Genomic DNA, 17,062 nt, shown 5'->3' with positions numbered 1-17,062 from the left:
CCGACCCAAAGAATAAAGTAACATGTCATTTCGGGCATACAGTGACATCTGTAAAATCCAAGCCCACAAGAAAATGGAGCAAATGCATTTTTCACCATTTTCACTGCAGTTGGAAATTATTTCCTGCTTCCCAGTACACAGCATGGAATATTCAATGCCATCACTATGAAGTGCAATTTGTTACGCAGAAAACAAGCCATAACAGAGCTCTTTATGTGTAAAAATAAAAAAGGTTTTTGAAGGTGAGGAGTGAAAAATGGATATGAAAAAACAAAAAAGGGCCATGCCGTTAAGGGGTTAAAATAATTATCCAACCCTTTGAGAAACTTAAATCTGATTGGTACAACATTGAATAAAATGTTCTAAATTCTTCTTATATTTCCCCTAGGTCAACTGCCTGGAGTGTTTTTCTTGCTGTTTATTCTCATCTTACATTGTTACTATAGTTTCCCAGGTCTACCCCTTTCAACAAAGTTTTTTTGTCCCCCAAGGAACATTTTTTGGAGCTTTCACATTCATAAATCTTTTGTAATTATTTTGAGGTGTATTATTTTATGTATTCGTTTTAGTAGGCTTTGAAGATGACAGATATTTTTTCTTATTTCTTGACAGATCCTTGGTGCAAATGATAACTGGTTTAAAGCTGAACTAAGAGGCAATGAGGGATATGTTCCAAAAAACTACGTGGACATGCAGACTCCAAGGTTTGTAGTTTGGGGAGCTAAATCCAAAACATTCACAAAGAAATGCCAGGAATTTTTATTGACACAGAACTGGCAGTCATCAAGTAGAATTGTTGTTATATCAGATGTCCTGTAATGATTATGATGTGTGTTGTCTCCTAAAGTTACGGTTACTGCACTATTTAAATTGTACTAGGGTATAGTCACAGGGAGCATGGCACTGGATGATGGAGGCATATTTCCAAAATTAATGAGGTTAGGAATAGCTAGTTAGTTTTGAGGGCCAGAAAGCCCTCAAAACTTTCTAAAGATATACTTTCTAAAGAGTGGAGTTCCTGCCAAAGGGGAATTGCTCAAAACAGATGTTGTATTGATGAAGTCATTATACAGTAGTAGCACAGATTAGGAATGGGGTGTGAAACACTAGAAGGGATCTAGGCATAACAAACTACCTGCTCTATCTTAACATAGCTATTCGTTATGTTTCAATACTGAGTGGCTAAAAAAGCTGTTAACATGTCCATATATACTAAATAATATAACCCAAACAGGGCAGGCTCCAGCACCCAGCATACCTGGGCAAGTGCGGGGGCCCAAAGAGCTGCTGAGGGGCCCTCACATGCTGTGGAGCAATATCATAGCTGCTCTGCACATCTTCACTTACTTCCATCAGGTCACTGGAGGACTGGGGATGTGCTGTGTCCTGAACTGTTCTTCCTCCACTCATCTTAACTATTCAGAGCCCTATGTGAGGCAGAAGGTAGTACATTATAGTTTAACACCCTCCACCACCACCACCCCCCCCCACCCCCATCACCTCTTCACTTGGAGATGCAGAAGCTGAAATATGGCAGCTCAGAAATCGGGACGAAAAGGTGGAGGTGGGGAACAGTGGAGACTGCTCTGTGTGATACCAGGATTTGCTGCAGACACCACAGGGCTTGTGATGACATGTATGGATATGTATTACAGATCAATATAATAAGTGTATTGTATGTGTGATGATGTGTCTGCCTGTCAGTATGTTTGTTAGTTGTATGTATCTGGGTGTGTCTGCATGCATCTATGTGTACCAACATGTGTCTGCATGCATGCATGTGCATGTATCGGTGTCTGTCTGCCTGCATGCATGCATGTGTGTCTTTGTGTATATGTATCTGTCTGCCTCTATGTATGTGAACCTGCCAGCATGTGTGTCTGCCTGTATATATGTCTTTCTGAACGTGTGCTGGTTTATAGACTAAAAATATTAATCGCCTCAAATACACGTGAGAAGGAGAGAGTATTCCCTAATAGAAAAGTGTAGGAACATGACTGGGTCACATATATATATATATATATATATGTCTGCATGTATGTGTCTGCACATGTGATATGTATAGTTGTTTATATAAATAGCTTTATACGTTTTTGCATATGTTTGATCGCTTATTTTTATTGAGTAGGTGATTTTTTTACATTTTAGGAACATTATTTATTAGAGAAGTATATAACTGTGTATAACTAAATAACTTCTTTTTTATCCTTTAGAAAGGCCTGCTGTCAAAGAAAATAAGCTTTATAATGTATACAAATGTGCCTGGGGTGCTCTACTGAGCACCTCCTGACTCCACCGATGAGTAATTTATGCACAACCCCAGGGGATTGGCACAGCGACACTATGCTCGAACAATTGGTGATGTCACCGGCTCTTTACCGGCTCGCTCTCTGCTGTTCTCCGGCTACGCATGATCAAAGAGGGTTATTGACAATCGGGACAGGATGGGGAGGCAAGTTTATGCATCTACCATCATCTTATCTTATGGTAGCTGTCCATTAATGGTACCCAGTTTAATATACCTCATACATATCAGTCCCGGCACCTCTTTCACCTGCTCTCAGTGGGCATGTGCTACTTTACTGCACAGAGTGGGTGCAAGCTTCTGCTACCCAACAATGCTCAAATGTATGTGCACTAGAGATGAGCAAACATACTCGTCCGAGCTTGATGCTCGTTCGAGCATTAGCGTACTCGAAACTGCTCGTTGCTCGGACGAATACTTCGCCCGCTTGAGAAAATGGCATCTCCCGCCGTTGTGATTTTTGGCGGCCATAAACAGAGCCAATCACAAGCCAGGAGACTCTGCACTCCACCCAGCATGACGTGGTACCCTTACACGTCGATAGCAGTTTACACTTTAATTTGGAAAATGTTTAACCCGAGGGCTAGGGGTAGAGGACGAGGGCGTGGACGTGGGCTGGATGAGACACCACCTGCTGATGAGGGAGCAGGGGAACGCCGCAGAGCTACACTAGGTTCATCATGTCTCAAGTTACTGGGACTTGTGGTAAAGCACTGTTGAGGCCAGAACAGTGCGAAGAGGTGATGCTTCTAGCCATTTGTCCACCAGTCAGTCTTCCACGCAGTCCACCCATGTCACCGAAATCAGCACTCCTCCAGCTCCTCCACCTCAGCCTCCTTCCCCGCAGTCTGCCCCCTCCCAGCAAAATTTGGCATTTAAACCGGCATACTCTGAGGAACTGTTTACTGGACCCTTCCCACAGTCACAAACCACTTGTCCGGTTGCTGCTGAGCAATTTTCCGATGCCCAGGTTTCCACCGGTCGCAGTCTGTGGGTGATGATGACATTATTGACGTAGTGGAAGAAGTGTGTAAAGAGGTGTCGGACAATGAGGAGACACGGTTGTCAGGGGGGAGTCCGAGGGGGGAGCAGACTGAGGGATCGGAGGATGATGAGGTGACAGACCCAAGCTGGGTTGATAGGCCGGGTGAACACAGTGCTTCTGAGACGGAGGCGAGTCCTATAGCTGAACAAGTTGGAAGAGGCAGTGGTGGGGCCAGACGGAGAGGCAGGGCCAGAGCTGGTGCATCAGCGCCAAATGTTTCCCGTAGTCAAGCTCCCGTAGCGAGGGCTAGATTTTCAGAATTCTGGAGGTTCTTTAAAGAAACACCGGATGACCGACGGACTGTGGTGTACAACCTGTGCCAAACCAGGATCAGCAGGGGTTCCACAACTACTAGCTTAACTACCACCAGTAGTGGCATATGAATGCTAAACACCCCACTCAATGGCATCAAGCCCGTTCACCTCCGGGGCATATGAATGCTAAACACCCCACTCAATGGCATCAAGCCCGTTCACCTCCGGCCGGGCACACCACTGCTCCTTCCCCTGTGTCATCTGCTAGTCAGCCCCCTGCCCAGGACCACGGCCCAAAAACCTCCCATGCGAAAACCCCATCTTCGCCTCCACGATCCTCCACAGCATCCACCAGCGTTCAGCTCTCCATACCCCAGACGCTGGAGCGCAAAAGGAAGTATAGCGCAACCCACCCACACGCCCAAGCCCTCAACGTCCACATCTACAAGTTGCTTAGCCTGGAGATGCTGCCCTATAGGCTGGTAGAGACCGAGGCCTTTCAAAACCTCATGGCAGCGGCCGCCCCTCGGTATTCGGTCCCCAGCCGCCGCTACTTTTCCCAATGTGCCGTCCCAGCCCTGCACAAGCACGTGTCAGAGAACATCATCCGTGCCCTGACCAACGCCGTTTCTGACAAGGTCCACCTGACCACGGACACGTGGACAAGTGCTGCCGGGCAGGGCCACTATATATCGCTGACGGCACATTGGGTTAACTTGGTGGAGGCTGGGACCGAGTCTGACCCTGGGGCTGGTCATATACTGCCGACACCGAGGATTGCGGGGCCTACCTCGGTCCAGGTCTCAAAGGCCTACTATGCCTCCTCCTCCTCCCACCCCTCCTCCACCTCCTCCTCCGAATTACCATCCGTGGGCATGGCGCCATCAGTCGGTAGCTCTAGGCACAGCAGCAGTGCCGTCGCTAAGCGACAGCAGGCGGTGCTCAAACTGCTGAGCCTAGGCGATAAAAGGTACACCACCCAAGAGCTACAGGGCATCACGGCGCAGACTGATCTGTGGCTGGCACCGCTGAACCTGAAGCCAGGCATGGTTGTGTGTGACAACGGCCGTAACCTGGTGGCGGCTCTGCAACTCGGCAGACAGACACATGTGCCATGCCTGGCCCATGTGTTAAATCTCATAGTTCAGCGTTTCCTCAAGACATACCCCAATCTGTCTGATTTGCTCACGAAGGTGCGCCGCATCTGTGCGCATTTCAGGAAGTCCAGCACAGATGCTGCCACTCTCAGGGCAGCGCAGCGCCGCCTCCAACTGCCCGCTCACCGACTGTTGTGCGACGTGCCCACGAGGTGGATTTCAACATTAACCATGTTATCCAGAGTTTACCAGCAGCGCAGAGCGATTGTAGACTGCCAGATGTCAACTTCCACCAAAACTGGTAGTCATGTCAGTCAGCTTCCTCAAGTCTACACTGAGGAGTGGACGTGGATGTCTGATATCTGTCAGGGGCTGAGTAACTTTGAGGAGTCAACACAGATGGTCAGTGGCGATGCCGCCATCATCAGCCTCACCATCCCACTGCTTGGCCTGTTGAAAAACTCGCTGGTCAGCATGAAGTCGGAAGCTTTGCGCTCGTCACAAGAGACGGGGGAAGAAGATTCCCTTGTTGATAGCCATAGCACCCTTAGGTCTGTTTCTCAGCGCATATCGGAGGAGGTGGAGGAGGATGTGGAGGAAGAGGAGGAGAATGTTGGCGAGACAGAAGAGCGGACCATTGTTCAGTCCTTCACTGTTCAGCGTGTATGGGCAAAAGAAGAGGAGTTGGAGGAGGAGGAAATGGGCAGTCAGGCCAGTGAGGGGAGTGAATTCTTGCACGTTGGGACTCTGGCGCATATGGCAGATTTCATGCTAGGCTGCCTATCCCGTGACCCTCGCGTTCAAAGAATTTATTCCAGCACCGATTACTGGGTATTCACTCTTCTGGACCCACGGTACAAGCAAAATCTTTCCACTCTCATCCCTGGAGAGGAAAGGAGTGTGAGAATGCATGAATACCAGCAGGCCCTGGTGCACAAGCTGAAACAGTATTCTGAGGTAAAAATCTTCAGGCGCGGCAGCGCCGGATGTAGCAGAGCTGGTACAGTTCTTGCAGGGATTAACCTCTTGAGTGCTGGAGCGGCGCTCGACAGCACGTGGCAGCATTACCACAGTTCAATCCAGAAACACACAATTACTTGGGCCTAAACCTGGATGGCAGCAGGGTTAGGCAGCACAGTCTTTTTAATAAAGGAAAGTCTTTAATGCCGTAATAAGGCACAGAAGTATCAATCCTGTTCGTGACGCCACTTGCAACATCCCCCACCGGGGCCTAACCTTTTCTCCAGGGCCTGGAGACAGCCGGGGCCCGCGGTACCGGAGTGGCTGGAGGTTGCGGCCTAAGCACGCTATGGTCACGGTGCTTGGTACGGGGGAACCGGAGGGCTGTCCTACCGCCTGGCAGGTCTCCAGCAGGGTGGTGTTGGCAAGAAAAGATGAGGGAGCGGCTGCTATAGCGGATCTCCCTGGGGCAACCCCTTAATGTCCCGAGTGTGAGTCTCTGGGTGATGGACAGGGTGCCGGTGATGAAGGCAGCCGTATTAGCAGGGACCAGACGGAGACAGAAGTTGAAGAAAACAACTTACAGTTCTTTATTTGAACCGGCAGGAACCGCAGCAACGTGCCTTTAACAGGTAGATGGAGTGCTGAGATGTGAGTTGGAGGGAGCCTCAGGAGATAGTTCACCAGCCTGGATGTAGAGGGCAGGCTGGGAGGCAGCTGTGTCCTGGTAGGAAGCTTCAGCTTGTCCTGTAGGGCTTCAGGTATCACCTTTAAAGGTAAGATGATACCCCTTTTCCTCACTACACTAACTCTAGTCTTAGACTCCACTCTTCAGAGGCAGGGGCTAGGCTCTTCCTGCTCTGGTATGGGCTAGACAGAGATTACTCACTCACTCTAGGATTCTCCTACACTAGAATCTCTCTAGACTAGAATCCTCTCTGAAAGAACTCCTCTCTTGAGAGAGACTTCTCTCAGAGTTCCCCTTACTAGAATAATCTCCAGAACATTCCTGGCCAGGGGGTTTTATTACCTCCCTTTGGTCAGGTGGTGGCTGCTCCTCCAATCACATCTCAGCTTACAGAGCACAGGATGTAACACATATCATTGGACAACAGCATCTTGCATCATACAAAATACTTAACCTCTGCCTTGCCAGGCAGGATTCACCACTGCAATACCGCTATGTCCTATCAGGACCATGTAGTGTAAGGTGATTACATGCAGGTGGGACGTATTCGCAAACCCTCCCTCGCCATTGCATCGGCGAGGGTGTTGCACTAACCAGTCCTGCTGCTTCAGCACTAATAACACACAAAACTATCTAGCCCTGCTAACTAACAGTCTACAGCTTTACATTGCTGACAAATTCATTTTAAACTAGTAGCCGCAGTGCCCCCTTCAGCAGTAACAGTGCCCCTACCAGCAACAGTGCCCCCATCAGCAGTAACAGTGCCCCCATCAGCAGTAACAGTGCCCCGCAGTAGCCATAATGCCCCCACCAGCAGTTTCAGTGCCCCCCATTAGCCACAGTGCCCCCACTATCCACCCCTCCCTTAAGCAAGCACTCCTACTCTCCTGTCCGACTGAGAGAAAAAACAACAACATTTTACTCACCTTGCCTTGCTTCCATGAATCAGTGCCAGCGGCCGTTTTCTTCCTTCTGCTTTCTTCCACTGTACGCACCGGCTCTGGAGCCGGCACACGTGATGTGCGCAAGGAGGAAAGGTGATTATCAGATTCTGCCTCTATTCTGTGCTCCCGACGACACAAATGGCGAGCCAGATAACATCGGACTTCGGGCCTTGTGTTTGACAATGGTGCTTTAAAGGAAACCTACCATGAGGCATCTACTATCAGAAGTAGATCTAATGGTAGATTCCTCCTGCCACCTCTGCCCTCATCAGTAATTTAATAATCCTGGAACCCAACCTAATTTTTTAAAAACTTATTTTAGTAATATGTAAATTAAATGCAGAGGCTACTGGAGCGTGGCTAGGCTAGTACACACCCCAGTAGCTTCTACAGTTAATTTTTATGTTTAAAAACTATATTTTGGTAATAAATTAGGTTAGGTTCCAGAAATTTCAGATTAGTGCAGAGGCAGGCTGGAGGCATCTACCATTAGGTCTACTTCTGATAGTAGCATCCTAATGGTAGGTTTCCTTTAACAAATGGGAATAGGAAAAAAGTGAAGGGGTATACAGCTGGACCATGTATAAAACACACGAGGGGCCTACAATTTATAGTGTATTTCATAATTTCGGTCTATGGATATCCATTATAATTCAGATTTCAGTAAATGTATTTCTATGCCTTTTCAATAGAAATTCCCTAGGCAGTAAAATGGGCTTTGTTATGACTTTGATGAATCATTAGGTGTCATGTATTAAATTAGTGAATTATGGATGAAAAGCCTCTTTTTAAAATACTGGTGAATATTGGCAGAATTTCTTAAAACTGAACTAAAATATGCTGCAACATAATATATACAGGCAGTCCACGGGTTACGTACAAGATAGGGTCCGGAGGTTTGTTCTTAAGTTGAATTTGTATGTAAGTTGAAATTTTATAATTGTAGATCCAGACAAAAAAATTTTGGCCCCAATGACATTTGGAGTTTAAACATTTTTTGCTGTGATGGGACCAAGGATTATTAATAAAGCTTCATTACAGACACTTTGCAGCTGATCATTGCAGCCTAGGACTATAGTAGGGGACCGCCTGTATCTATGTGCAAAATGTTTGAAAGTTAATATATGAATTGTAGATGTAGTAGATCTGCTGAATCTGTAGGTGTGTGTATAATAATATATATATATATATATATATATATATATATATATATATATATATATATATATACACACACATCTTTAACATCTTTGCTAAATTAAACTATATTCATGAACAGGAATCTTTCATATGTATAAATATTCTTCTCCTTCTGACATGGCAGTTGGTATTGTGAAAAGCTTACCCGTAATGAAGCAGAGAATGTACTGATGAGTAAGCAAGTTGGATATTTCATCATGCGTGCCAGTCAAACCTCCAAAGGGGAATTTTCCATCTCAGTCAGGTATGTTTGTTCTATAACTTTACAAATCCTAGAGCAGTAATGGCGAACCTTTTAGAGATCGAGTGCCCAAAATGAAACCCAAAAACCACTAGCTTTTCCCAAAGTGCCAACACGGCAATTTAGACAGTAACAAACTTATTGCTACCAGAATCTTTGAGCTCCAATCCGACACCTTTTCACTCTTCGGACAGGACCAAGCAGCACAGGATGGGTCACTTTAAAATAGCAGGGCACTACTTGGACTGCCTGAGACTGCAGGAAGATGCCATGTCTGGCAAACTCTGTGCCTGGGAGATAGCCCGTGTGCCCACAGAGATGCCTCCGAGTGCCATCTCTGGCACCAGTGCCATAGGTTCCCCACCTAGGACCTAGAGCATGAAATACAATTAACAATTTATAAAAGTTAGGTGATCCTACACATTAGACTGAAGGGGGTGACCCAACATTGTATGGTTGGATTAATTTATTCAGGACATAAATAAGCATCAAATGTGTATTGCCTATAGACTAGTTTCCCTAAGCATAGTATGTTATAGGTTTATATTATGGTCATATCATTTAGACTCCACATAGTTCTATTTTGCTCTTCAAAGTTTCTATGGTTATTTGGGTTGCATTCAACACAATAATAAGGTCTTGAATGCTGATGTAAAGACATGGAAGTGCAAGCCCTGCCCTTCCTAACACCTCTGACCCTACCCGCACTAAACCACAGACAACTGGGCGATGGTCCCTACCCTGAGTTCACATACAGAACAGTGAAACAAACAAACAAGAGAAACCGAGAGACCAACACAGAGCTGAGGCAAATCAAGTAAAAAGGTTGTCAACTCAAACCCAGAGTCACCCATCTGACAAGGTAAAGCATCATTTCAGGGCGATTTCACTTGCCAATAAACATGGGCCGAGGTAGACAGCCTGGCTATGCCCATATGACAGTAGAGACCTGAAAATAATATTTACCATTATTTATTATATTGAGTGCTAGAAAATGTTGGAGTTGCTAAAAGTAGTGAACAGCTAAGTGCCAGCTAAAGACCAGACAGATTTCCAGCTACATTGCCCCCCAACGTTTGCCTCTAATGAATTAATTTAAAGCACACTGCACTGTCTTCCTATTTTTTTGTAATGGCTACATTTTTATTGAGACTTTTATATAGAAAGAAATTGAGTTGAGAGAAAGAGAGACATCAGGAAATGTAATGTTCAGTTTCTCACACATACCAAAGGCTGTTTGGATATTACTTGGATATACTGCAGCTCCACCATACTGTATGTAGGCAAAGCTTCACTTTGCCACAATAAATGGAAGTCTATGCTTTAAGCAATTAATGGTGTTTGCTCTGGCAGCCGCTACCTCTTATAGTTGTAAGAGGTAGCCAATCTGCAGGTAGCCATTCAGCCAATCTGGCAAATTGACACTCCTAGCTACTAACCATGGCTGTGATTGGCCAGGGGTGTCTTCCTGAGCAATCAAAGCTATGGTTGGAGGAATCAGTTTACTGGATCGGCTGCACGACGACCAATCCAGCAATATGTCTGGGTCACGTAGTACACACCCGAAGTTCGTATCACAGGTGCCCCTGCAACCCGTATCTTGGGTCGCAGGTGCACCCGTGTGCCTCCCGGTGCACCAGAGCCTGCCTGCGGGAGTACTCACCTCTCCTGGCTCCAGCGGTGGTCTCAGTGGCTCCTGCAGTCTGGCATGTGCGTCCCAGTCTGCTAGGGCGTGCGCGCACCGGCTCACAAAGATTTAAAGGGTTGGTGCGCCGATAATTGGCGCTGGCCTGACACCTTCCCTCATAAATTCCCAGCCCCTTCCTGTGTCCCCTGTCGGATCTTTGTGTTTCTGTGCCTAAGAGAAAGCTTTGTTTCATGCCCTCTGCGATTATCCTGATTTCCAGTTGTGACCTCGATTCCGTTCCGGACTCCGATCCCGTGATGCCTGTCCTGACCTACCGCTACGTCCCCAACTCTGATCCTGTGCTGCCATTCTCAACCTTCTGCCTGTTCCCGACCACAAGTTTGCCTTACAATTCTGTACTATGCCTTGGCTGCCACTGCGGACAAAGTCGTGCCAGTGGAATGACCTGGTGATACCACGCCGCAACAAGTCCAACCTGCTTTGTGGCGGGCTCTGGTGAAGACCAGGTGCCACTTAGACTCCGTCCCGGGTGTCGGCTTTCGTCATCGTCTGCAGTGGTACAGAGGATCCACTTCCACTGATCCTGACAGTTCGAAAAAATCTCTACTGAAGATATATTTGATGTTGATCCAGAAACTTTATAAGAGATTACCAGCAAATTTGGCTAAATTATCTACAAGAGACATTGCTGATGAGGAGATACAAATAAAACCTTGTAATATGGCTGCAGCTCCTCACCTGACTGTGGGTCTAAATTAATAGTATCCTATATCACCATGCTGTAATAAATTATAATTGACGTTCCACCCTTTGTGCAACCATTGTACACAGCTGTCCTATTAGCTTTATATTCTATACCACTGCTATCTAGAATCCACATTTCCTACTAGGTGTAGAACTCAATGTCACAATGCTTTCCATGACAGGGGAGCAATTTGAGTGCATCCAAAGGTGCCCAAAACCTTCAGGGATGCCTATTGTGTCTTTTTTCAATATGAAGAGACCAGTGCAATAAATACATTATAAGTGGGGATCTAGTTCATACTTTCTATTGGGACCTGGCAGCCTCTCTGCCTGTGGGAACCCTGGACAATGAAAACATAGATTTGAAAACAGTATATAAAATAATACTGCATCTGGAATTGATTACAGTAAAATCTCTATCTACACTACGCCAAAATAGCGTTTACCCTTTGGCAGCAGAAGGGTTAATCCCTTCCCTGCTTCACTCTACTCAGCAGGCAGCTTCTCTTCTCATTATAAAGAGATCTTCTTGTGATCTTCACATTCTGGAACGCGTGGGCAACTATAAGACATAAGCCCCAATAACAACTCTCCGACTCTCGGGAATTGTGCAGGGAAAGGAATATAAATCCATATAGAAGTGCAATGCTCCCTGTGCTGCCAAACTGTGTGGACGAGAAAAACAGATGATTTCATATACAGTATGTATATTTATATGTGGTGATCTAGGGCAAGATTGAAAACACCATTAAAGGCGCAATTTGTAAATAAAAAAATGTCAATACTATGGTTACTATAATCCAATAGGAGAAGTCAACCATCAATCACACACAAAAAAATGATACTGTAACCCCTTGTACTATCAGAATCTGTCTAGCAAAAGGCGCATCCTCTACCAGACTTGGCAGCAGCTGCCAGACATGACGAGTCTAAGCAATCTTGCCCGGTGACATCCCTGCAGACTAGGGCCTTGCCTAAACCCTCTTGAAACTGCTAGCAAACCCTGAGTGAAGGAAACTGTCTTTCCCCTGGCAGCTGCTGGCAGCAGACATGGATAGTACAGAGGTCAAACCAGAATGTAGAAAGGCATCAAAGTAAAAACAGTGAAAGAGCTGGATTGAACCAAGAGAAGACTAATCGGGCCAAAGGTCAAGAGAAGAGAGTAGTCACTGGCAACCCAGGTGACAAACTACGTAAAGACTAAACAATAGGAATAACTGCAGTGAGCAGGAGAACCAGTCAGGTTTAAATAATGAGTCCACCTCACTCATTGGTCAATTTGTCCAAGACACTCATTGGCCATTGCCTGGTTAGCGCCCTCCTGCTATGACCAGCAGGACAATGAGCAGGTGAGTTAATTTCTCTCAGTAAAGAAAAAATAAAAAAATCTTGTACTTTTTTTTATGGTTGTATTATTGTCCTTGTTTCTTGTTGTTTTTGTTTTCATTTGTATGAATATGTATTCATATCTTGAATATTATTCAATATCATTATAGTGGTAGTATTTATACCTGACATAATGCATCATCTCAGCCTCGTAAAGTGGTTTTACTGTAATATTTTTTGCATTTTAGTGTTTGAGGCATGGAGTAGAATGGAAATTTCAATACTTGAAAGCTTAGAATAGAATCCGCAGCATGGTTCCAACTTTTCAGTTGGGCTACTGGTGTTCTCTCTGTTGTCCTGAGCTTGAGTTGGTTACTGCACTGCTCTAATGGCAAATTCAGGTTGAATCAGAGAAAACCTTGTGGGGGGAGGGATCCCATCTCCTGATCATACAGGGAAAATCCACACCTCAGAGGAGACAAACTGTACAATACAGAAACCTGTGTAATCGCTTTCTTTTAATTTAAACAATTATAAACAGATATAAAAGTAAAATGCTAGTTCTAAAAAATAAAATAAAGCTCCTGCAAAACAAAATAAATAAACACATAAAAGTTTTTTCAGAGCAATGTAATATTTTGGTATAGAGAATCATAATACTCGTGATAGATTTTCTTCCTTCTAATCCCCACCCCAAAAAAAAGTGAGTTTGGGATCTCAAATTTGACTTTTGTAAAACAAGTACCATGATTGTCTTCTCCAACTTTTCCCCTGTCTGGACCATCAGGATCAGACCGGTTGGTGGCTATGGATATGTGGCCTGTAAGACTAGTTGTTAGGCAATATATCTATAGAAACTAGACCTTCAGGCATGTTACAGCTGTTCAATTGAAAGCTACTAAGAAATTGTAAAACTGTAAGATATCTAGCTTTTTAGGGAGTAATCTTCTTTCAGGGATTGGTAGATGTACCCAACAAGTGGCAATTTGGAAAGAATAAAGTTACACACTCATAGTCACTTCTCCTTTCCCAATGATCATAAAACCAGGAATCACCAAGAGAAAAGTGAGACTGCCATCTATCATACATTTATGTGACATTGTGGGTTCTGAGCCGGGTTTGGTTAACTGGAGAATAAAGCAAGCGTCCCAATGCCTGAACCTGGTAACTTGAGTCTACCCTCAAGACGCCAGTCTATAATAGTGGATTACAGAAGCTACACAGAACCACCAAGGGAAGGGAATGTGGTATCTTGGGTTACAATTTGTTCTGAAGCCTAAAGTCTGGGCCTAGTAAATGATGTCCCATTATGACTGTGTAGAGGGAGAATTGTCCATTGCTGGACCCTGACAGGGAGGTTTGTAGTGTTTAATGTTGGCGGCACGGTGGCTGAGTGAGTAGCGTGGGTTCGATTCCCACCCAGGTCAACATCTGCAAAGAGTTTGTATGTTCTCTCCGTGTTTGCGTGGGTTTTCTCCGGGTACTCCGGTTTCCTCCCACACTCCAAAACATACTGTTAGGTTGTTTTAATTGTGAGCCCCATGGGGACAGGGACCAATTTGACCTGCTTTGTGCAGCGCTGCGTAATCTGTGTGCGCTATATAAAGGAATTATTATTATTAAGATAAAGATATAATAAAAGTAAATTTTAACAAAAGTGAAACAAAATAGCATAAATCAACAGTCCATTAAACAATAAAAATATACTTTTTTAAAGAAATCTGTTCCTATTCCCTTCTTTTCCCTCTTCATTCCTTCCTTATTCCTCAGTTCAGCGGTTTATGAAAGCTTCTAAGGGGGCCATTTCTTAATGACCGTCGGGCATAATGACCAGGGGGCATAATGGAGAGGCATAATGACAAGGGGCAAAATTACTGGGGGGCAGAATGACCAAGGGGCAGAACGAAAAGGGGTAGAATGGTCGGCAGCAGATTCAAAAGGGGCAAAATAATAAGGGGCAAGATGATCTGGGGTATAAAGAGAGGTGGCAGAATAAAAAGGGGCAAAGTGAGATGGGGATATAATGAGACGGGGCAAAATGAATGATGATACAATGGGGAAAAAGGGGGCATAAATAAAGAATGGGTGTAAATGGAGGCTTTAATTAAGAATATAGGCAAAAAAAGGAATTTTTAAACTCCTTATCAGCTTGTGACGTATTAGTATGTCACAAGTGGCTTAAGGTAGTATGGGAAGGGCTCATGGGCTGAGCCCTCGCCATACAAGCAGGACTCATTGCAAAAAAACACCCACTGGCAACACCCACATTTTTTTACTTTTTTCACTGCTTTTGAGATTTTTTCCCCTGGACATAGCATGGAATATTTAATGCCATCACCATACGTTACGCACAAAACAAGCCCTTGCACGGCTCATGTAAATGGCAAAATGGAAATGCAAAAAAGAGAAATGTTTTTAAGGGGTTAAGAATGTGAGCAAATAAAAGGTGCACTTAAGAAGAAAGGGGGCAAGAACATTGGGATAAGATGGAAGTGAGATGAAAGTGGACAGTCATTCTTAAAAGGAACACTACAGTGGGGAAAAAGAAACCAATAAAATTAAAGGGGAAAGGAGAATCCTAACCTGATGGGGGAAGCAGATAAGTGGCCATTTAGCTTAAAAAGTAGATGGGCCCTAAAGTAACAAGAGGGCAGAGGGTGCACTGAATGTATGCAGCGTGGGTAAACCAACATGGTATTATTATTCTGAAGGGTTATGATAGAAGGGTAGATAAACTATGATGATGGATAATCACGTCCGTTTTGCGCAGTTCACAGCATTGTGGTATATTGGGGTACACTGCCAGTATATTTGTTGGTGCTAATAACATTTTATAGAAGCAGTCATGGTGTAGCGGTATTATTTGGGCCTTATACATCCTTATCATTGGTAAATTGTCAATACTCTTAATATTACTCTATGGAGGTGATACTAATCATTGCTCCTGGCACAGGATACATACGATTTTTGCTTCTTTTCATATTGATGGTAGTTTTGGAGGGGGGGGTTGTTGCATTAATGTAGGGTCCCCGTTAAATATTTTGTCCCAGGGGATTCTCGTAACGCCACTGTCAACAACAACAAATTCCACTTTGTCCATCTCAGTCAGGTCATACGAGAACCAATTTATACATTTTATCTTGATTATTTAATATTTATTTCTAGCTTTAATGCTGCAACAGAAAATACAAAGCAGACATTTTTACATAATGTTAGTAAGAGCCACATCATTTGAGTTCCCAAACTCCAATATCTTCCAGGGCCATTGCTGATAGATATTTGTCAGTCTTCGGGCTGACTCAAAGGATTCAGAAACTTAAAGCAAAGCGAATAAGAATTATTATACAGTTCACTTGAGTGCTTGGTAAAGCATTCGTGAGCGTCTTATATTACTAATGCCCTATAGGAGTTAATAAACACTCTCCTACTTCCTAAGCTAGTGACCTTGCCAGATCAATCTAAGACTCTGGTTCATAGAACGAGACAGGGTCATGATGCATCACAGGGCTGCGTTCATGAAGGATGAATAATGATAATGCTCAAAAAAATAAAATTATTTTTTTTCCTGACCAAAATTATTTACTGTGAAAGAGAGACATCTGGTGGTAATTATTGGGACTGCATAGGTCTAAACTTTCTCAAGCTTAGTGTTTGGTAATTGTCAAGTTTTCAATATTGGATATTATCACTTATTATCTTGCATCCACAGGAAGTTTGTAAATAAGAATGAAATGATAGATGAATGTTTTAATAACATAAAATCAGTTAATATTAATAAGTAGAGAATTAGAAGTGGGTCAAGTAATAGGGAGATGACAATTTATTTTGAGGGGGTATAGAAAAAGAACTTTAAAGAGAGGATTATACTGTAGTGGGAAGGCTTAGGGCAGGGCCAAATATATGTACAGTCATTTTTCTAACTTTTGTTGCTCTTTTATTCATCCCAAAGTTTGTAAGATATTGGTTTATATTTGTATTTTTCCCATAGACACGAGGAAGATGTGCAACATTTCAAAGTAATGAGAGACAAATCAGGAAACTACAGCCTATGGTCAGAAAAATTCAAGTCACTCAACAAACTTGTGGAATATTACAAAAGCGTGTCCATCTCTCGACAGAATCACGTGTTTCTTCAGGAAGAAGGGACTGCTCAACCACAGGTAAAATGCAGAGGTTAATCTTCCCATAAAGAAGATGTAGGGGCTCAAGAAAATGATAGAGCCAAGTGCATGGACCTGCATGGCACACAAGACCAAAGTTACAGCTCACGTTGCCCTAGGCGCTAAGCCGGGACATGCCCTCTTAAGGGAACATCAATATTCAATAAGTATCATGATGTACCGTATATACTCAAGTATAAGCCGACTTGAGTATAAGCCGAGACCCCTAATTCTACATCCAAAAACTGTGAAAACCTATTTATTCGGGTATAAGCTGAGGGTGGGAAATGCATTGGTCACAGCCCTGCCCCCCCCCCCCCCCCCCAAGTATACAGCAAGCACCCTGTAGTATACAGCCAGCCAGCCCGAAGTTTATTTTTTATCTGTGGGCTGTGAAAAAAAAAAAAAACTTACATACTCACCCTACGGTGAGTATGCAAGTTTATTTTT

General features: G+C 44.2%; 1 protein-coding gene and 1 long non-coding RNA gene across 3 annotated transcripts in view; one reads left to right on the top strand and one right to left on the bottom strand.

Moving 5' to 3' along the window:
- Positions 1-17,062, top strand: part of GRAP2 (GRB2 related adaptor protein 2) — a 153,127-nt gene that overhangs the window by 99,557 nt on the left and 36,508 nt on the right. For both annotated transcript variants that reach the window (XM_072128061.1, XM_072128060.1), the window contains exons 3-5: positions 613-704; positions 8,618-8,737; positions 16,441-16,612. In XM_072128061.1, the coding sequence (XP_071984162.1) occupies positions 613-704; positions 8,618-8,737; positions 16,441-16,612 (384 nt within the window). The remainder of the gene's footprint in view (positions 1-612; positions 705-8,617; positions 8,738-16,440; positions 16,613-17,062) is intronic.
- LOC140104489 (uncharacterized) overlaps positions 1-17,062 on the bottom strand; it is a 28,332-nt gene that overhangs the window by 4,226 nt on the left and 7,044 nt on the right. Inside the window, exon 2 of the long non-coding RNA XR_011850337.1 lies at positions 1,348-1,427. This is a non-coding gene — a long non-coding RNA (uncharacterized lncRNA). The remainder of the gene's footprint in view (positions 1-1,347; positions 1,428-17,062) is intronic.

The sequence above is a fragment of the Engystomops pustulosus genome, chromosome 10 (assembly GCF_040894005.1).
Source record: "Engystomops pustulosus chromosome 10, aEngPut4.maternal, whole genome shotgun sequence".
Classification (NCBI taxonomy): Eukaryota; Metazoa; Chordata; class Amphibia; order Anura; family Leptodactylidae; genus Engystomops; species Engystomops pustulosus.
The sequence above is the reverse complement of the archived record's forward strand: the minus strand, read 5'-3'. Positions and strand labels throughout refer to the sequence as shown.